This window comes from Trachemys scripta, chromosome 6 (genome assembly GCF_013100865.1).
Source record: "Trachemys scripta elegans isolate TJP31775 chromosome 6, CAS_Tse_1.0, whole genome shotgun sequence".
Classification (NCBI taxonomy): domain Eukaryota; kingdom Metazoa; phylum Chordata; order Testudines; family Emydidae; genus Trachemys; species Trachemys scripta.
Window position 1 is genome coordinate 120891528 of NC_048303.1, and position 22754 is coordinate 120914281.

The following is a 22754-nucleotide window of genomic DNA, read 5'->3' on the forward strand; positions in this document are numbered from 1 at the left end:
CCAGTTCTCTTTTAAATGCTGGTATAGTCCTAGCCTTCACAACCTCCTCAGGCAAGGAGTTCCACAAGTTGACTGTGCTGTGTGAAGAACTTCCTTTTATTTGTTTTAAACCTGCTGCCCATTAATTTCATTTGGTGGCCCCTAGTTCCTGTATTATGGGAACAAGTAAATAACTTTTCCTTATTTACTTCCTCTACATCACTCATGATTTTATAGACCTCTATCATATCCCCCCTTAGTCTCCTCTTTTCCAAGCTGAAAAGTCCTAGCCTCTTTAATCTCTCCTCATATGGGACCCATTCCAAACCCCTAATCATTTTAGTTGCCCTTCTCTGAACCTTTTCTAATGCCAGTAGATCTTTTTTGAGATGAGGAGACCACTTCTATATTCAGTATTCGAGATGTGGGCGTACCATGGATTTATAGAAGGGCAATAAGATACATTCCATCTTATTTTCTATCCCCTTTTTAATGATTCCTAACATCGTCTTTGCTTTTTTTGACCGCCACTGTACACTGCGTGGACGTCTTCAGTGAACTATCCACGATGACTCCAAGATCTTTTTCCTGATTCGTTGTAGCTAAATTAGCCCCCATCATATTGTATGTATAGTTACAAGTATACCAAGTGCAAATACAAACTTGCCAGAACACAGCGAATGTACGCTGCCTTCATCATTTGATTGCAAATTGGCCTTTCCTCCTCCCAATCCTAGTTTCCAAAGCCTCTGGGCAGTCAAATCTAAACTTCCCAGCTGCTATCACATATGTGCCTTCACTTGGGGGTGAAGGTTCCTCCAGCAGATGCTAACAACTTAGAGAATGGGTTCTAGACAGCATGTGAGAATGTGAGCTGCCTAGGCACCCACGCCAGACTGTGGCTTTGTGGATTCATAGATTCCAAGGCCAGAAGGGACCACCATGTTCATCTAGTCCAATCTCTTGTGTAACACAGGCCAGAGAACTGCCCTGACATAATTCCTAGAGCAGATCCTTTTAGAAAAACTTCCAGTCTTATTTAAAAATTGCTAGTGATGGAGAATCCGCCATGGCCCTTGGTAAGTTGTTCCAGCGGTTAATTACCCTATTAAAAATGTACGCCTTATCTCCAGTCTGAATTTGTCTAGCTTCAACTTCCTGCCATTGGATTGTGTTATGCCTTTGTCTGAAGAGCCCATGATCAAATATTTGTCCACCATGTAGATACTTACAGACTATAATCAAGTCACCCCTTAACCCTCTCTTGGTTAAGCTAGATTGTCTGTCACTAGAAAACAAGTTCTTCGAGTGGTTGCTCATGTCCATTCCATATTAGGTGTGTGTGCTCGCCACATGCACTGGTGCTGGAAGTTTTTCCATTGGCAGTATCCATAGAGGAGCAGCTTTGGCGTCCTCTGGAGTGGCGCCTGCATTGCGCGGTATAAGGGGCGTCACTAGCTCCCCCCACCCTCAGTTCCTTTTTTCCATCAGTGACAAGTGCTGGAACTTCTGCTGCTTTGGCTAGCTTTCGCTTAGTTCAGTGTCTCATGAACGTTTCATGTAAAATAGTTGTGTATATAGTTAGTATTTACCCTTAGTGTTAGTTCTAGTTAGTTGGTCCTGGACAGGACTCAGCCTAGGGATGGGCTATTCCCTGGTCCCCAAGCTTTAAACCATGCGATAGTTGTAAGCAGCCTATGCCCATCAGCGCCCTGCACATTAGCTGTTTAAGATGTCTAGGAGAAAGACACATAAGCAACAAGTGTCGCATCTGTAAGTCGTTCAAACCCAGAAGGAAAAAGGGGAGAGACATCCGTCCCAAGGCACTCCTAATGGAGTCGGTGCTGACCCCGGCACTGGAGCAGAGGTCCGACTTGGCCCTGAGCACCGCAGCGTCAGTACGGAGCGTCCCGCTGGTGCCATCTACAAGCTGGCACCGATCCCCTTCCTCAGCCAAGAAGCCCAAGAGGTCCATGAGGGGAAGATCTCCCACTTCCCATAAGGGGAAAGCAGAGGGCCGGAGGAGAGCCAAGACACATGCTGGGCGGTTCAACACCTCTGTCAGGGAGTCAGGCCCCACTCATGTTGAGCCCCTCCCATACTATGCTTGCCACACCGAACAGTGACGAGGGCCTCCATCCATGTGACGTCCCGTTGACGCCTGAGGCCCTGCAGGCAGTGCAGGAGATCCTGATGCTATCGGTGCTGCCCACACCTGCTCCAGCAGTACCCAATCCCAGGGGTAAACCCACCTTGGACCGTTCCAAGTGTCCCCACCTCATCAGTGCTGCTCCCCATCACAGAGGACATCCTGCCAGTGTTCGCCTGCACAGAGCTACCATGCCTCGGACTTTGGGAGGCAGGCTCAGAGAAAGCCCTCTTCGGTCCCAGGGCACTGACAGTGGGATTCAAGGCGCAGCTCGCCGGTAACCTGGTGCAGACCTGTGTAGGCACGCGCCCCCTGGCATGAGTGTCAAGACCGACCCATTGGGTCGCCAATGTCTCTGCACCGATCCTGTGATCGATTGGCGGAACAGGGTCACCGGTCACCCACCTGCCAGTGTCAGTCACCGAGACATGTATCCCCTCAATCAGGGAGATTCTACCGACGATTGGCCCACTCTGACTCCTGGTCCCGCTCTAGATCCCAGTACAGGTCAAGCAGCCTGAGGCATAGATCGCTGGTCTACTGACACAGATCGTCCGAACACCAAAGATCCCCAGGGTCCCACGGGAGGAACTCGTCCCGATCGGACAGGTCGGCGTCGAGGCACAGCAGCCAGCACCATGGGGAGGAGGCTGCTGGGCCAGCCAGTCATGGTCAATCCACAGCGTCTGCTGTGCTTACAACTCCGGTGCTGATCAGGAGTCCCTGGTAGCAGGACAGGCCCCCGGCACCAGTGGTACTGTCAACCTCATCAGCACTGCAACAGACCCCGTGGCCTCCAGGCCAATGGCCGGCAGCATGGTACCCCTGGAATCCATGGGGGTTCACCCAGCCTTCCCAGGCCGCCTGATCAGTGGCGGGGGCCTCAGATAGGCAGTCAGCCATAGCATCCCACCCTTCTCCGGAGGTGGAGGCCCCACAGGCAAAGAGCCCCCCCCCTCAGGACCATGGAGAGCAGCCATTTGGACCACAAGGGGATGTGGTGGATCCCTCAGCGCTGGCTTCGTCATCATTGCCAGACGAAGTGATTACAGGTCCCGCTCACCCACTTCCACAAGACGATGTCAAGGCTCATCAGGCGTTTTTGAAGAGGGTCTCTTCTAACCTGGGGCTCCAGGCAGAGGAACTCGAAGAGCCGTCGGACTCACTGTTCGATGTCCCTTGCTCCACGGCACCCGCTAGAGTGGCTTTACCCCTACACGAGGGGGTATCAAAAATTATTAATGCCCTATGTCAAACATCATCCTCCCTGCCACAAATCTCAAAAAGGGCTGAGCGCAAATATTTTGTGCCAGTTAAAGGCCATGAGTATCTCTATACTCACCGGGCCCCAAACTCCCTCGTAGTTGAGGCCGTTAACCCGAGGGAGAGGCAGAGTCAACCCGGGGCTACGCCCAAGAATAAAGACTCGAAGAGAGTGAATCAGTTTGGACGAAAAATGTATTGGTCTTCCAGTCTTCAGTTGAGAGTTGCCAACACCAAGCCCTCCTTGGCCGCTATGACTACAACATGTGGCGGTCTATGGCCAAATTCGAGGTCTCACTGCCTGAAGGGTCCAGGAAGGAATACCGGGCGATCCTAGGAGAGGGCATGGCTGCAGCGAGAGAGGCCCTCCAAGCAGCCTGGGATGCAGCAGACTCCACGGCTCGAACCATGGCCTCAGCCATTTCCATGCAAAGGGCATCCTGTCTTTTCTCTCAGGTCTGTCAAGGGAGACCCAGCAATCGATGCAGGACCTCCCCTTCGATGGCCAGGCCCTGGTTGCAGAGCAGATGGATGGTAAAGTGCCTTAAGGACTCCTGCAATACCCTGAAAATTCTGGGGCTGTACATTCCCAGTCCATTCCATAAGCAGTTCAAACTTCAACAATCTCAGGGCCAAAGGAGTCAACCCCACCAGGAGCCTCCCCCCATAAGAAGAGTAGGGCTACAAGCACTGCCCAAGCCACCCACCACCTCCCTCTGTCCAGTCAGGCTCGACCTGCAATAAGCGGGGCGGGGAGGGGGGGCAAGCAAACATTTTGAGGGTGCACTCGAGGGTGACCTACCAGACTATACCCTGGATCCGTCTGTCCTGCTGTTCTTCAACTGCCTTTCTTTTTTCCTCTCCGCATGGACAGCTATAACTTCAGACCGCTGGGTTCTCAATACTGTGGTGGAGGGTTATACCCTACAGTTTACTCCCATCCCTCTTCAGGGACCCTTCTCAGGAGAGTCTCCTTGCGCAGGAGGTAAAGGGGTTGCTGCAATTGGGTGCGGTGGAAGAAGTTCCTCTTGAGTACAGGAACAAGGGGTTCTATTCCCAGTACTACTTAATCCTAAAGGCCAAGGGGTGGTCTGTGGCCCATCCTGGACCTGCGAGACCTCAACACGTATCTAAAGAAGCTAAAGTTCCGTATGGTCTCCCTGGCTTCTATCATCCCCTCCCTGGATCCGGGAGACTGGTATGCCGCCCTTGATTTGAAGGACGCATACTTCCACATAGCTATCTTTCAAGGTCACAGACGCTTCTTCCGGTTTACAGTGGGCCCCCCCCCCCCCCATCACCAGTTTGCGGTCCTCCCATTCGGCCTGGCAACAGAACCCAGAGTGTTTACCAAGTGCATGTCGGCGGTGGCTGCTTACCTCAGGCATCAGGGTATCCAGATCTACCCATTCCTTGACAACTGGCTAGCCAAGGACAACTCCAGGTCTCAGTGGCGCGGTGCTGCAAGCCACGTCCCGCTCCCTGGGCCTACTGGTGAATGACAAAAAGACTATGTTTGTTCCAAGGAAAAGGATAGAGTTAATCGGAGTAGTGCTCAACTTGATCTGCGCCAGAGCGTTCCGGCCACTAGAAAGGTTCCAGACTTTGACGGATCTCATCGCGGAGGTCTCCACATTCCCCTGACTACAGCCAGGGTTTGTCTGTGCCTGCTGGGTCACATGGCAGCATGCACATACATTGTCCGCCATGCCAGGCTCCGGATGCGCCCCTGCAGCAATGGCTGGTGACAGTCTATTCCCAGTCCAAAGATCACCTGCACAAGGCCGTTACCATTCCGCCAACGGTACTTGCCTCACTGCAATGGTGGACCAATGGCACGATGGGCCTAGAGGGGGTTCCATTCAACACACACACACACACACACACACACACACACCCGCCATCGAGTTGGTATTGGAGGCCTCAGACCTTGGCTGGGAGATGACATTACACATAAACATCAAAGAACTCAAGGCGGTCCGCTTGGCATGCGGAGTCTTCCTACCTCACCTGTTGGGCAAGGTGGTGAGAGTTCTGACTGACAACACAGCCTCGATGTTCTACATCAACAGGCAAGGAAGAGCATGTTCGTCGACTCTCTGCCAGGAGGCACTCCATCTCTGGGACTTTTGCATCAGCCACAAAGTCCATCTGGAAGCTTGTCACCTCCCTAGCATCAAGAACACACTAGCAGATGACCTCAGCAGGGACTTCTCCTCTCACCACGAGCAGTCGCTCCACCTGGAGGTAGCCGGCATGATCGTCCAGAGTTGGGGAAATTCCCTAAGTGGACCTGTTCACCACCAGGCAAAACACGAAATGCCGCCAGTTTTGTTCAGGGCAAGGCATGGGCAAGGACTTCCTCTCCAATGCCTTCCTCCTGTTGTTGTCAGGGAACCTGATGTACGGGTTCCTTCTGATTTCTCTCATCCGCAAGGTCCTAGCGAAGATCGAGACACAAGGCACAGGTTGTCATGATTGCCCCAGCGTGGCCTCGCCAGCATTGGTTCAGCACGCTCATGAACCTGGCAGTGGCCTCTCCCTGGCCCCTGCCCAACCGACTGGACCTGCTGTCACAGGACTACGGTCGGCTTCTGCACCCCAACCTCATGTCCCTCCACCTCTTGATGTGTATGTTGCGTGGCTGAACTCCAAGGAGTGGACCTACTCGGATGAGATCCAACAGGTTCCCCCTGGGAAGCAGGAAGCCCTCAACCAAACTGACTTACTGGCCAAGTGGATGAGGTTTTCCTACTGGGCATCTAAGCGTGCCATCTCTCCCTTGCGCTCTTCCGTACAGTCTATCCTAGACTACTTGCTTCATTTTAGGAACCAGGGCCTGGCACACTCTTCCATTAGAGTGCATCTTGCGGCCATCTCCGCTTTTCACCCACCGATCCAGGGCCAGACGGTGTCTTCTCACGACATGATGGACGGATTCTTGAGAGGCCTCGAGAGACTCTTCCCGCAGGTACGGTCCCCTGTCCCGCAGTGGGATCTTAACTTGGTCCTCTCCAAGCTCATGTTCAGCTGATCATTTACTGTGGGCCCCCAAATCTTTTTCAGAATCACTGCTTCCCAGGACAAAGTCCCCCATCATGTAAATATGGCCTGCGTTCTTTGTTCCTAGGTGTATATGTAACACCGACAGACCCAGGTCGTCGGCGGGCGGGTTCGAACCTGGGGCCTCTGGAGCTTAGTGCATGAGCCTCTACTTCATGAGCTAAAAGCCACATGGCTGTTAGCTAAGGCTGTAGCAGACTCATTAATCTCTTTCTAAGTGGTCTCGGTGCCACTAGCCGGGACAGAGCACCACACCCAGGAGGTGTGCGGGTTACATATACATTTAGCCTTATTAAAATGGATATTATTTGCTTGCTTCTAATTTACCAAGTGATCCGATTGTTCTGAATCAGTGACCTATCCTCTTCACTATTACTGCTCTCCCAATTTTTGCATCATCTGCAAACTTTCAGTGATGACTTTAGGCCTTTTTCTAGGTCATTGATAAAAATGTTCAATAATATAGGGCAAAGAACCGATCCCTGTGGAACCCCATTAGAAACACTCCCATTTGATTTCCCCATTTACAGTTACATTTTGAGATCTGTCACTTAGCCAGCTTTTAATTCATTTAAGGTGTGCCGTGTGAATATTATTCTAGTTTTTGATTCAAAATGTCATGTGGTACCAAGTCAAATGCCCTACAGAAATCTACGTATATTACATCAACCAAACTTGTAATCTCATAAAAAAAAATATAGCAAATTAGTTTGATAGGATCTATTTTCCATAAACCCATCCCGCCCGGAGCTGCTCTTCCAGGAGCAGGGCCACCACTTCCACCCCAACCTAACGGCATTCCACCTCACAGCGTGGCTGCTCAAGCGTTAGGCCGGGAGGAAAGAACGTACTCAAAAGGGGTTCAGCATGTCCTCTTAGAAAGTAGGTGACCCTCCACGCACTGAGCCTACTTGGCAAAGTGGTCATGGTTTTCCCGATGGGCAGATGAGCAGGGCGTTTCCCCCGTGGCTACCCCATCCCAGCTAATTTTGGATTACCTTCTTCACCTTAGGGCCCAGGGCCTGGCGCCCTCGTCTGTCAAGGTGCACCTGGCGGCCATATCGGCCTTCCACCCGCCGGTGCAGGGCCACACGGTATTCTCCCATGCTATGACTGGCCTATTCCTTAAGGGATTGCATCGTCTCTTCCCGTACGTTCGACCCCCAGTGGGACCTGAACCTGGTGCTGGCCCACCTCATGGAATCCCAGTTTGAGCTGCTGGCTACATGCTCCTGGTCGCACCTCTCGTGGAAGGTGGCCTTCCTGGTGGTGATCACGTCGGCTAGGCAGGTCTTGGAACTCAGCGCCCTGACCTCCGAGCCCCTATACACGGTGTTCCATAAGGATAAGGTCCAACTCCGCCCACACCCCTCGTTCCTCCTGAAGGTGGTCTCTGCCTACCACGTGGGTCAGGACGTTTTCCTGCCGGTCCTCTGCCCCAAGCCCCATGCATCCAGTGAGGAGCGCCGCCTCCGGATGCTGGATGTGAGACGGGCTCTGGCCTTTTACCTGGAGCGGACTAAGCCATTCAGGAAGTCTTCGCAGCTGTTCATGGCCTCGGCTGAGCGCATGAAAGGTTGGCCGATCGCCACTCAGTGGTTCTCCAACTGGATCACGTTGTGCATCCGTACCTGCTATGACCTGGCTGGAATCCCCCCGTTGTCAATTGTGAGGGCACACTCAATTAGGGTGTAGGCCTCGTCGGCTGCCTTTTTGGCCCATGTCCCCATTCAGGACATTTGTAGGGCTGCCACGTGGTCTTCAGTTCACACGTTCACCTCGCACTACGCGATCGTCTCCCAGACCAGGAAGGACGCCGGGTTTGGCAGGGCTGTGCTCCGTCCCGACAGTTTGTGAACTCCTTCCCACCTCCAACAGATATAGCTTGGAATCACCTACTGTGGAAGACACATGAGCAATCACTAGAAGAAGAAAAGACAGTTACCTTTTCCGTAACTGGTGTTCTTTGAGATGTGTTGCTCATGTCTATTCCACATCCCACTCTCCTTCCCCTCTGTCAGAGTTGTCTGGCAAGAAAGAACTGAGGGTGGGGGAAGTGTGCAGCGCCCCTTATACCGCACCATGGAGGTGCCACTCCAGGGGTCGCTGGGGTGCTCCCCTCCGGGTACTACTAGGGGAAAAACTTCCGGCACCGGCGCACGTGGCAAGCACGCACACCTATTGTGGAATGGACATTGCAGCACATATTGAAGAACACTAGTTATGGAAAAGATAACTCTCTCTCTTGTCTGGTGAAAAAAATTTCCCTGGAACCTAACCCCCCCTCCCCATTTACATTAATTCTTATGGGGAAATTGGATTTGCTTAACATCATTTCGCTTAAAGTCGCATTTTTCAGAAACATAACTACAACGTTAAGTGAGGAGTTACTGTATCTACGTCATCCCATTTACTCTTTTTAAATACTGGCAAAATATTAGCTTTCTTCCTATCGTCTGAAACTTCCACTGTGTCTAAGACTTACTGAAAGTCAACATTAACAGTCCAGCAAGTTCCTCAGCCAGCTCTTTTTAAACTCTTTTATGCAAGTTATCTGGACTTGCTGATTTAACGTCTAATTTTAGTACCTGCTGTTTAACACCTTCCCGAGATGCTAGTGGAATGGAAAGTGTGTTATATGACATGACTACGTAATCTTTTTTCCCAAATATAGAACAGAAATATTTACTTTTGCCTTTTCTGCATTATTGATAATGGTATTGGTCCATGGTACATGGTAGAATTGTTAAAATTGTTTTTTCCCTAATATACTTTAAAAACTCCTTATTGTCCTTAGCTTTGCTGGTCATAGATTTATCCTTGTGTCCTTTTGCTTCCCTGATAAAGTTTTTACAATTCCAAGCTTCTGATTTATATTCATTACTATTAACTTCCCCCTTTCTTCCGTTTGCGATATATTTTTTTATTTTTTATAGCTTCCTTCACTTCCCTTCTAAATCAGGTTGTTTTCTTAACCAGTGCAGCTTTCATCCTCGATTGTGGCTTTTGGAGCATCTAATAAGGTGTTCTTAAATCATTCTCAATTAATATTGCCATTTTTCTCATTAAATTCTTCCTCCCAGCTGATTTGGCTCATAATTGCTTTGTTTTGTGAAACTGGCCCTTTTAAAGCACCAAGTATTTACATCATTGGTCTGGACTTTATACTATATGTACATTATAAACGTGATCGAGCCATGATCACTTGCACCTAAGTTACCATTAATTTTTAGTTCTGTGATCAGTTCCTCTTTATCTGTCAAGATGAGGTCTAACACAGAATTCCGCCCGTGTTGGATGTAACACTCTTTGTGTTAGGAAGTTGTTGCCTATAATATTTAGAAATTCTGAGACTGTCTTAATACTAACACAACATGCCAGGGGAACTCTGAGAGCAGTTCTCTCTTCCTGTGGCAGAATTCTCCCCACAATTCCACAGGCATGACTCCACACAGGCCTGAACACTGGGATGGACAGTGGTGCCACAAGCTAATATTCACCAATCAGAAGTTTATAATTTGCATTCATCTGTGTATTTGGTTGCTGCTTACGTTGCACTGCACTGGGGGCAAATTTAATCAGTGTTTACTTCCAACCTGTTAATGTTGTAATAGTGTCATTTGTTTATCTTACCAGTCTTGGAAAGATGCACTCAACATGCAGTCTGGTGAGCCACGTTGATACTATTAAAGGCACATTCCCAGTTACTGCCTTTTCTGTCCTGGAGTAAGAACCAGAGGCCCCGTTTCCAGTGAAAAACCTCAGGATGTCCCATAATAGGCTCCCCCACTGTGGTGTGCCGTCCGTTGCTTTCTATCATAGGCCTGGTCTACACTGGGGGGAGAAAATCGATCTAAGTTACGCAACTTCAGCTACGTGAATAACGTAGCTGAAGTCGATGTACTTAGATCAACTCACCACGGTGTCTTCACTGTGGTGAGTCGACTGCTGCTGCTCCCCTCGACTCTGACTCCACCTCTCGCAGCACTGGAGTACAGGAGTCGATGGGAGAGCGCTCAGGAGTCGATTTATCGCATCTAGACTAGATGCGATAAATCATAGAATATCAGGGTTGGAAGGGACCTCAGGAGGTCATCTAGTCCAACCCCCTGCTCAAAGCAGGACCAATCCCCAGACAGATTTTTGCCCTAGATCCCTAAGTGGCCCCCTCAAGGACTGAACTCACAACCCTGGGTTTAGCAGGCCAATGCTCAAACCACTGAGCTATCTCTCCTGCTGGATTGATTGCTGTCCGCTGATCCGGCAGCTAGTGTAGACATACCCATAGTGTTGTGTCTATGGGAGCAAGAGGAAGGTAAGTGTAACGTACATCACTCTCCCATACGCTATAGTTAGTCCGGCACTATAACACAGTGCTGGGTATCCCGACACCACCTGTTTGCACAGCAGCGTTAATGCTGATCGTTTAATACAAGGAGCTTTTCCTTTCAAAACTAATTTATCCATTAAACTTCTTTAAATTAAAGGGGTCATAGTAGAGGGATGTTCTGAAGTAGCTGAAGCAGTTTAGGGAATACACTGCCTTTTACAGCGACCCTGACTAGCCTTAGCAAAGGGAGCTGATGCCCCAGAAATGTCCCCGTTTCGGGTATTCTGGTTTCTTTTCCTAAATTGTTTTTGTATGAATCTCCCTGGGTATCCCTCTGATTTTTCCAGAACAAATTAATGCACTAATTGGGACAAGAAATGCTCCTGTTAAGCTATCACCATTAAAGTTGCCATACAAATATGGTAGCATTGGGATGCCCATAACCAGAGATGTGGATTTTTTATCATTTTTTTTTTCCTGTTATGGTCACGAGCCCAGCTCAGATCAGGGCTCCGCTGGGCGAGGGGTTTACTATGCACAAACACATAGTAAGGGACAGTCCCTGCCCCAAAGAACGCTCATCTCAGTAGACAAGAGCAGGAGAGGGGAGTACTGTTCTCCCTGCTTTCTAGAGAACACTGAGGCACGGAGAGACGAAGTGACTGGCCTAAGGTCACGCACAATGTCCATGCCAGAGCTGGCAATTGAACTTAGCTCTCTGGAGTTCCCAGTCTGATGCCCTACCCATAAGTCCACCCCTCTCTTATGCCATGGGGTGTTCCCAGGCAGGAAAACCAGCTGAGGACTATATAACTTTTATAGACCCAATACTGAGCGCTGGCAAAGAGATGCCATGCCACAGCTCTAGCCAGGGGTCACTCAGAGCGGGAACTGGGTGTGCAGAAGTCAGATGGGCTGTGGATGATTGCTGGGGGTGGAGGGGAAGAGTTGGATGGAGTGCTGCTTAGAGGGGGAGGAGGGGGAAGGGGAAGGGGCTGGAAATAGCAGGGGAGAGGCAGCTCAGACTCTTCCCCTCCCCGCAGCCCATGGTTCTTTGGAGGCAGCGCGGGGCAAGGTGTGAGAGAGGGGGGAATGCCCTCAGGGAGAAGGAAGCCTGGTTTCTGAGAGCTGGGGAGGTCACTGATCGCAGTGATCTTAGCGATAAAGTAGGGCAAGGTGGGCCTGGGTGTAAGGCCAGAGGGACAAGGTGGGGAGGGTAAGGATGGAAGTGTGGGTGCCATGACAGGGGGGAGGGGTAGCAGCAGATGGCTGGAAGATCGCTCAGAGGGAAGTTGGCTAGGAAAGTGAACTCTGTGGCAAACCAGAAAGGCCACGTACGCTGGATAGCAACAACAGCAACCAAATCAATACAGTAGCAAATGGTTTGCGCCTGGGTCGATAGGGTGAGGACAGCTGGCTGGGTTAATGATTGAGCAGGGCAGATAGCACTGGGCTGGTGAAAAGGGTGCCAACAACCACCGCTGGGGTAGTGAGCTGGCGATGTCGGCAGGGGGCAGGTCTCAGGCTGCGGAGGTGCTAAGTGGCTATGGAGGAGGTGGGGCAGCTGCCCTGCTCCAACCTTGCACGTTATGCTGAGTAAACAAGTCGCATCTTGGTCCTGTTTATTCTCAGGGCAGGGGCGATGGGGAGTGTTTGGTGTTTGGCCAGGACACAGGGCCAGTGTTTACAGAGCGGTTTCTGGCCTGGCGATGCAGCCTTCTGCCTCTCGGCTAACCTGAGCAGAGGGCGTATGGAATGCCGCCGCTCAGCTGCTCGAGTGGAGGGAGGAGGATGGGGGCTTGCATGTTTGTTCCCGAGCACATTACCAGCACGCTGTAATAAGTGTCAATGGCTCCAAGGTGCTTCCCTCCCCGACAGTCGAATTCAAACAGGGCTCACCACAGAGCCGGGACTGAAAACTAACCCTTAGGAGGGGAGAACGGACTCCTGAGGGATGGGCCCCGGAAGGGCCACGACTGTCCCTCCTGTGGCAGCACTGGGCTGGTCAGAGACTGATGCACAGCTGAGGGCCCTTCCCCTTTAGCTGATGTGGGGTGTGGAACTAGTAACAGGAGCCATCTTGGAGGTGGGGGGAGAGAGGAGCTCTGAGTCTGGCCTGAGTTTGGAGCCTCTGACTGGGGAGAGGGGGAGCTCTGTGCAGGGACAGGCCTGAGGGGCCAAGGGCTCTAGCTGGGAAGGACTCTGCCTCTGAGTGCGTCCCCAGAAACGCACAGATGCCAGGCGGCTTGAGGTACCCACGGGGCCTTACTGCCCCCTGCTCTTTGTGTCAGTGTGGGCGCCTGACTCGTGTCTGGGTGTGTGTGTTGTTGCATGATTGAAATCCCAGGATCCCCCACAGGCTAGGAGAGAAGGTCCCCGTGTAGGAGCGCCAGGCCTGTGGGGACCCAGCAAGGGCTAGGCGCTACCTGCAGGGCTTGTGGGGCCATGGTCACAGCAAACCAATTGCTTTGCCCTGCTGCTTACACGGGCTCTGAGCCTGGGCCTGTCTGAGGGCAAAGGAGGGCTCGGTGGCCGATGCTATGGTGAGATGATCAGAGAGACTCCTACAAACCCCGTGTAAATTCCCAGGATGGCTCTTGCCCTCTAAGTCTTTCCTGCCACTCCCTGTCTGTACAGCCTGGAGGACAATGGGACCCTGATCTCCGCCTCTTGGTGCTAAGGGAATACCAATACTCTGTCCCACCTTAATACTTCCTAGGCCTGGGATATTGAGCATGTTCATTATCTCGAAAATCCTGAAATAAACTTGCTTGCAAGAGAAATCCCTTTTGAGGCTGTCAGTTTTTGAAGAAGCGGTGATGATGCTGTCTAGATGTTACTCTGGCACTACAGCACACTGTACGTGTGCAAACAGGGCTCTGAAACTAGTCTGGCATTTCTGTGTGAAAGATTATCACTTTGCAGTTGTGTGTTTTGTGGGTGTGTCAACAGGACTTTCACCTTCGTGCTTTGGATGGCTAAACACTAGCCTGGCTTTGTCACTTGATCTTGTTGAAACTTATCCAAGTTATAAATATTTGCAGTGGGATAATTCTGTTTGGTGTTGAATTATAATCCAAGCTAAAGGCCCAAACTCTTCCCTGTTTGAGTAACTTTACATGCATGAGTAGTCCTGCTGCTTTCTCAAGTTGGAAGTGGGTCAGGTAAGACTACCCTGAAGGGATAATAACTTGTGGCATGCATAATTGTTTTGGATATTTTATATTCTGTTGAGAAGCCAAACTACCTAGGTATTAGACCTTGTGGAATTATGAGCAGCAATATGGTTTGAGCATTGGCCTGCTAAATGCAGGGTTGTGAGTTCAATCCTTGAGGGGGCCATTTAGAGATCTGGGGCAAAAATCTGTCTGGGGATTGGTTCTGCTTTGAGCAGCGGGTTGGACTAGATGACCTCTTAAGGTCCCTTCCAACCCTGGTATTCTATGATTCTAGAGCTGTGTAAAGCCAGTGGAAAAGTTTCCATGAAAATTCACATTACATTTTTCACAAATTCAATCAGTGTAGGTGTGAGTGAAAGCACCCCTGTATTCACACCTTACACACTATTATAATCTTTGCACAAAATATGCTTTGTTGATGTATCATTGATAACTGATAACTAATAACTCTCTGGTCAATAATATCATGGTGAAATGTATGTAGCACTGTTATATGTAAGGCTATGATTGAAATCCCCTGGATTATGGTTTTAGCACATGTTCAAAACCACACAAGCAGAAGTATTCTGAAGGAAGAAATGTGTGTTTACATACTTCAAAATATTCTCCAAAAAGAAAGCCTAGAACAGGGGTCAGCAACCTTTCAGACGTGGTGTGCCGAGTCTTCATTTATTCACTCTAATTTAAAGTTTTGCGTGCCAGTAATACATTTTAACATTTTTAGAAGGTTTCTTTCTATAAGTCTATAATATATAACTAAACTATTGTTGTATGTAAAGTAAATAAGGTTTTTAAAATGTTTAAGCATCTTATTTAAAATTAAATTAAAATGCAGAGCCCCCCACACCCGTGGCCAGGACCAGAGCAGTGTGAGTGCCACTGAACATCAGCTTGCGTGCACGCATGCCATAGGTTGCCTACCCCTGGTCTAGAATATACAGATTAACACGCTCAAAACTGCCTTCACCAAACAGGACACCCCACCAGAGAAGTAGATTGCATCATGAAATGAGCTACCCCAATACCCTGAGAGAGCCTGCTTCAATACAGAAATAAAACTCCCTCCAACTGCACATCCCCAGTTGTCACCTACCACTCCCCACAGCGGAACCCATATGGGTTGTCACCAAACAACTACAACCCATGTATGATGGGGACCCCACCCTGAAAGAAATCTTTCCTGAATTCCCTCTTTTGGCCTTCCAACAATCCCCCAACCTCTCCAAAGTCATCTGAAGCGGCTCCCCGCAAACAAGGCCACACCAACTCAAAGCGGCCGCAGACCATGCCAGAACAACACATGCAGACATCTCTCCATTGCTACAATGATCAAAAAAAACCTCGACACACCTTTCAAGATCCATGGGTTCTACACATGCCTATAACATATGGTGCACCTCAGTCAGTGCACTAAATGCCCCAATAGCAACTATGTGGGTCAAACCAATCACTCCACTCTCGAACTCACACAGGAAAATAAGACGACTCCCTATCACCTGTGGGTGAACACTTTTCAAAAAGGGATCACTCTATATCTGACCTATCAGTCCTCATCCCCAATGGAAATCTGCACAACACTTTAAAAAGGTGAGCCTGGGAGCTTAAATTCATAACTTTGCTAGACACTAAAAATCATGGACTGAATAGAGACACTGGATTTATGGGTTATTACAACAATCTGTAACCCACTAGCAACCCCCACCCCTGGCTGCTTTTTCTCCCCCCACCACCTCCTTTCCTCTCTATGATTGGAGCAGTCACTTTGAATGGTCCTTTGAAACATGTGGGAGGGATAGCTCAGTGGTTTGAGCACTAGCCTGCTAAACCCAAGGTTGTGAGTTCAATCCTTGAGGGGGCCACTTAAGGATCTAGGGCAAAAATCTGACTGGGGATTGGTCCTGCTTTGAGCAGGGGGTTGGACTAGATACCTCCTGAGGTCCCTTCCAACCTTGATATTCTATGATTCTACTTATGCTAAACAATCTTTTTCACCTTGTATTTAGCTGTAACACTGTGAGTACCTTTCCCAGACTTGGAGAAAAGCTCAGTGTAAGCTTGAAACCTTGTCTCTCTCACCAGCAGAAGCTGGTCCAATAAAAGCTATTACCTCCCCCACCTTGTCTAAGATCCTGGGATTGACACAGCTACAACAACACTGCATATAAGAGCAGAAATGTCAAACAGTGGGCAGCTGGAGAAGATTTGACTCCTCATTCTTCTCTCTGCCCTGCACATGGTGGCTCTGTGCAGTAACTGGTGGCCCCTTTTCCTCCTTGAGAAAAGTGAGCTGTTCAATTTCTTTAAGTCTAGAGCACTGGCTACAGTTCCATTGACCCATGTTTCCAATGAGAATCTGTAGCTTTGTCCTTCACTTCTCTCTCCAACAGTTCTTACGGCTTTCCACAGAGCAAAGCCCTCTGCTCTCCACAACATGTCTCACACATCAAGGAATTCTAGCTGTCTTGGTTGCAGCACTTCATTTGGAAGGGATATATCTCGACCTAGTCCTTGGGGAGTGTGGGACTTTCTGGAGAGCAGCTGTGATTTTTCTAGTCAGCCAGAGCATCTATCAAGGTCGTTCCAGGAAAAGGTCTTTTGCCAGGAAAGCTGCTTTCATTTGGGGAACTGATATGAGCTATACCAGCTAAAGCGTTTGTTGTTTGTATAAGCTGCATCTGCACTAGGAGGATTTGCCGCTCTAGTTATACCAGTGTAGCTGCACCGGCAAAGCTTTCCTAGTGTAGACCTGGACTAGCTCTTGGTTTGGGGAGAATTCCAACACCTGGTGGTAAGGCATTTTACCTTTAAGCTACTCTGAACCTTAAATCGATCTTAACATCTTTTTTCTTTCAGATTTATTGACTGAGCCCTCAGACCGCATGCTGTAAAAATTAAACCGGAAAAGACAAACCCATGCTCCAAGGATCTTACAATCCAGTCTGGACAAATAACCCCTTTCAGATACACAGTGCTCCATTTGATCAGGTGACATTCAGAACTCTGTGTCGTGAGCTTATTTTTTTTAATCATATACTTTTGGAGGGCCTGGCCTGGATGTTTTGTCCTTAGGGTGCTCTTAAGTCTTTTGTGTGCTGAGCTGGTGTTGGTGTGGAGTCTGCCATTTTAACAAGTGGATTATTTTAATAAGGAACTGAATATAATATGTGAAGAATGTGGAAAAAAATCTGAACTGCACACTTCTGCTTAAGTGTATTTTTAAACCATCCTGTTTGCATTTTACAATAATCATCCCAAAACCCTTTCTTGAGAGAGGGAGAGAATCTTGCTCTATTTCACTAACCAATGGCCATGTAATTTAGAAACGTGCTTAAAAATTCAAGTGTACAGAAATAATTACAACGCGGCATTGAAAATGCCACATCCTGTAGAAAAAGTGTTTACTGGTAACTTCGTAACAAATAGCAAGGAGTATATAAACTAATATGTTTCTTATGCCCCCAAAAAACTTTCCACTTTTTTTAATTAAGAAAAATGGAAGTAATTAACTCAGGAAAATACTTCTTGCCTTCATTTATTTTCCTAATGAAAATGTTTGGGGGGGAAAGTACAAACAAAATGTAATCAATGTAAGTTAAAATTGGACCTTCAAAGCTTTTTTTATGTTTGAAGAAAATAAAAATTGAACATGAAAATTAAGCTTTTGCAGCACTATTGAAGGCACTTTAAAGGCCTCCTAATCTTTTGTAAAATTAAATTACTTAAAATACACAGACTCACAAAAGAGATCCCAACAGGTTAGCCTGACCCAGAATGAAACTACAGTAATTAAAATAAACATTCTGTTCCTCACCCTGTCACTTCTCAGCACTTCCAAAGTAGTTAACCTTGAAAAATAAACTAATTCTCCAAAAAGAGTCAGGATTTTGCTTGAGTGACGTTTCAATCTTTGAATTCACACTGGTCTCACACAAGGGTATGAAGCCTGGTGAAAAATGCCATTGACTCGCAGTAGGGCTGCAAACCAACTCCTCAATCCTGCACACACTTATGCATCTGCTTGATTTTGCTAATGTGATTAGCCCCAGTGACTTCCCAGGTGAGGAAAGTTAGCCCTGTGCAGAAAGGTTTGTAGGAGCAGGCTCCAGGCTGCTCACCATTAAAAACAGGGAGGAGGTTAGTTTTAAATAGAACTGTTTGGAAAACTTTCAATGAAACATTTTTCTATTGGAAACTGCCGTTTTGAGAAAACTACAGAATTGTATCCGTTTTGACAAAACTTGGTTTTGAAAACAATTGAGGGGGGAGGGAGTTTTTAAATGTCAATGTCCCATTTCAACATTTTTGGAATGAAAAGTTTTGATATTTTGTTTTGAAACTATTTTTTGCTTAGAAATTTATTTGATATTTAAAAGGGTTGAAATAGAAACAAAACACTTCAACTAACCCAAAATGAATTTTTTTTCAGCATTTGATTTTGTGATAAATTGTGAAATTTTGGCTTTCTTTCCTGATTTTAGGATAAAAATTTTCAAAATCTTGAATTTTTTAGTGGGACAGAAAATCCATTTTCTTACTAGTTCTACTTAGAAACCATTAAACGAATTCTACTTTGCTTGCTATGATTTTGAAGAACCACGCTATTGTCTAAACAATTGGAAACAAAACAGGGAGGAAAGCTGATGGCCTTGGCGTTAAAGCACTGACCTGCGACTTAAGAAACTTTGGGTTCAGTTACTGGCTCAGCCACTCACTCCTTGTCTGGCAGCAACCACGCGCACGCAAATGCTTAAGTACCTTCCTGAATGAGGGTCTTAATCTCTCTGACTCCATTCCCCATCTGTAAAATGGATCAATACTTCCCCACATCACAGGATGCTGTAATGTAAGGCACTCCGTTACTGCCGTTATAAATAAGAGATTTTATGTCTTTTTAAATATTAAAATACATTCTCATTGCTTAGAAATCCTTAAAATTCTTGGAACATTTATTAATGCAAGATCAACTCACTGATCCAGCTCTTTTTGATGGCTGTTGACCTAGAGAATTCAAATTATACCTCACTTTAGCCTGCAAATAATAAATAGACTAGGGCTGTCAAGCGATTAAAATAATTAATCACACAATTAAACAACAGAATAACATTTCTTTAAATATTTTCGATGTTTTCTACATTTTCAAATGTGATTTCAATTACAACGCAGAATACAATGTGTACAGTGTTCACTTTATATTTATTTTTGTTTACAAATATTTGCACTGTAAAAAACAAAAGAAATAGTATTTTTCAGTTCACCTAATACAAGTAGTGTAGTGCAATCTCTTTATCATGAAAGTTGAACTTACAAATGTAAAATTACGTACAAAAAAAACCGCATTCAAAAATAAAACAATGTAAAACTTTAGAGCCTACAAGTCCACTCAGTCCTACTTCAGCCAATCGCTCAGACAAACAAGTTTGGTTTCAATTTACAGGGGATAATGCCACCTGCTTCTTGTTTACAATGTCACCTGAAAGTGAGAACAGGCATTCGCATGGCACTGTTGTAGCCAGTGTCGCAAGATATTTACATGCCAGATGCGCTAAAGATTCCTATGTCCCTTCATGCTTCAACCACCATTCCAGGGGACATCCATCCATGCTGATGACGGATTCTGTTCGATAACGATCCAAAGCAGAGCGGACCGACACATGTTCATTTTTCATCATCTGAGTCAGATGCCACCAGCAGAAGGTTGATTTTGATAACGTGAAAGTGGGGACAGGGACATGCTGAACCTGGGACATATGAGGGTGACAGCTTTGAAGTGCTGCTCGACCCAGCCTTATGAGTCCAGGAACATATAAGGGGTCAGCTTGGGAGTGCTGATTAACCCAGTCCTCTCAGACGGGGGTGTGTGTGTGTGTCTTTGTCTTTGTCTTTGTCTTTGTCTTTGTCTGATTCTGGGCCTGGAAGAACCCATCCAGGGGGCATCTCGGTCCTGCAGGATAGCTCCATTGGGAGGGAACTTGCAGCAGGAAAAAGTAGAGCTCCGTATGAGAACACAAGCAGTACATTGATAGAATTATAGAAGCCCTCCCCAGAAGAGTAACCCTAATAAATTAGCATACCCCAAAGCAAAAGGGCAAATCTGGTAACAGTGTTCTTAAAACGAACATGCGCTGGGTCATCAACCGAGACTGCTATAGCATGAAATATATGCAGAATGCAGGTAAAACAGTGCAGGAGACGTACAATTCTCCCCCAAGGAGTTCAGTCACAAATTTAATTAACACTTTTTTTTTTTAACGTGCATCATCAGCATGGAAGCATATCCTCTGGATTGGTGGCCGAAGCATGAAGGGGCATATGAATGTTTAGCATATCTGGCATATAAATACCTTGTAACGCCAGCTACAAAAGTGCCGTGTGAATGCCTGTTCTCACTTTCAGGTGACATTGTAAATAAGAAGCAGGCAGCAGTATCTCCCGTCAATGTAAACAAACTTGTTTGTCTTAGCGATTGGCTGAACAAGGAGGAGGACTGAGTGCACTTGTAGGCTCTAAAGTTATACATTGTTTTGTTTGAGTGCAATTCTGTAACAAAAAAAATCTACATTTATAAGTTACACTTTCATGATGAAGAGATTGCACTACAGTACTTGTATGAGGTGACTTGAAAAATATTATTTTTGTTCATTTTTACAGTGCAAATGTTTGTAATCAAAAATAATAATATAAAGTTGTTACCCAAAATTGGGCCAGCTAGTAAGCTTGGGGCGGACTAATGACTTGGCTGTGTCTGGTTGGTCACACTCCATCTCGGGCAGTGTCCATGCATTGGGTGTGTGATCACTGCCTAATCAGAGTGCCAGACACCTTGTCTACCTGGGAGCTCTTCTGATCTTCCAGCTGCGCAAGCAGCCCATTCATCCCACAATCATTCCGGGAGGGAGGGGGGGAAAGCCACTTCACAGGTATTTAAAGAGGGAGAGGCGAGGGGGGGGGGAGGTGTAACAGACCTCTTGAACATACAGGTTATACAGAGCATACAGCTGACTGCTGCTCCTACAACAAAAGTGAGCACTGTACACTTTGTATTCTGTGTTGTAATAGAAATCAATATATTTAAAAATATAGAAAAACATCCAAAATATTGTTTAACAGTGCAAAATTTTTGGAGTTAATCGTGTAAGTTAACTGCAGTTAATCGACAGCCCTAAAATAGACTTTAAAAACTACACCTCGCTCAGACCGGAACTATACAAGCAATTTAATACACAATGCAGCATACAGGCTTTAAAAAAAAATCCTATTAGTGAAACAAAACTTGCAAGCTGCTGGCCTTGACTGAAAAACCCTGTGTGTATGTACTTAATATTGTGTTTACTTTGAGGCTGGAAATTAAAAGTGGTTTCCTGCCTCAGTTTCCTTCAGCCTGACTGTTCTACTGCTTACTCAAGTCATTTCTGCCCGTTGGGTGGAATGCACATTGCTAGTCGTACACGCACTCTCCCTGATGGAAACTCCGAAGTGCTCAGTGTTAGTGTTTACAAGGAAACTGAGACAGGAAGCCTTTTTTTTTTTTTTTTTCTAGCCTACAGTTCTGATGGCCTGCTAGGTCAGTGCCTGCAGGATTTATAAGGGCAGATTAGAAGTCTGTCGGTGAGGACGGGAGTGGTATATTTGCATAGGAGCCTTCCCTTATTAATGTTTAACATTTGAAGTCCTTCCTGTGCCATTAGTTTGCATGTCCTCTGTGTTAAGTTCCAATGTTTGACACTGATGGCATTAATGCTTTTTTTTTTCTTTTTGCAAAGCACTTTCACCAACTTCCTTTGCCGTTGAGTATCATCCCCATTTTTGGAACAAGCATATTGAAATACAGAGAGTTCATGGGACTTGCCCTAGCCACACAAGAAGTCACTCTCGGAGCTGGGATTAGCACTAGCAAAGGGCTGGCAGTGGCTTCCTAGCCCCATTCCCACTGTACCGTGCTACATGCCCTTCACAGCCTGATGGCCAGGCAGATGTAAAGGTACCCAGATGGTGAGAAGCAAGGACAGTCCCCATCCGCCTCACTCAGCAGCAGAGCAGTCCACGCTGAGTTCACCTGCCTTTTGCTTTGACCTTGCCCTCTCCCCTAATTGTTCCCTCTGGGCGAAATTCACCACAGTGACGAGTCACCATGAGGCTGGAGGTGGGGCATTTACACCCTATGTTGAAGGCTTTTCTGGCCCTCTGCACAGGGGTGAAACCTCATGGATCAGAAGCTTCCCAATACACATTGCAACCATATCTGGTTAGAGATAACAAGACAGGTGCATGACGATACCAGCCAGAGGACTTTGTTAAGGTTGAAAGTACATATCTGTGACTTGAAGCATTGAAGACCAGCCGAACGCTGGAATTACACAAAAACAGGATCTAAAACTAGGACATTCAGAATCCAGGTGACAAGAAATTTACAAGAACTCTGTACTTTTATTATAAACATTCCTCCCTGCCCCCTAAACCCTTAAATAAGCCAGGAAGCCTAACGTCCCCAAGCCTATCACTATTTAAAAAAGAAAATTCACCATTCAGGCTGTCAAACTGCCTGAGAAGTGAGACCCTGAAAACATCAGAAACTCCAAGACTACCTTATTTGTCTCAAACAATTTCATATCGAATAAGTGACTAGGAACTTTAGAACATCATACTCTGAGGTTCAGCGGCTGTGCTGACTAGCCATATGCGCTTCACAGAAAAGGGTGTGCTTTACCAATCGCCGATTAGCCAAGTAGCTTCTGACTTCAAGTATCAGGGGGTAGCCGTGTTAGTCTGTATCTACAAAAACAACAAGGAGTCT

General features: G+C 47.1%; 1 protein-coding gene across 1 annotated transcript in view; it reads left to right on the plus strand.

Annotated features, from left to right (window-relative positions):
• The first annotated feature begins 13827 nt into the window (after positions 1–13827).
• The window catches only part of TRIM14 (tripartite motif containing 14), a 39940-nt gene continuing 31013 nt past the window's right edge, over positions 13828–22754 (plus strand). The window contains exons 1-2 of the mRNA XM_034773562.1: positions 13828–13948; positions 16817–16948. Of these exons, the coding sequence (XP_034629453.1) occupies positions 16877–16948 (72 nt within the window). The 5' untranslated portion in view covers positions 13828–13948; positions 16817–16876. The remainder of the gene's footprint in view (positions 13949–16816; positions 16949–22754) is intronic.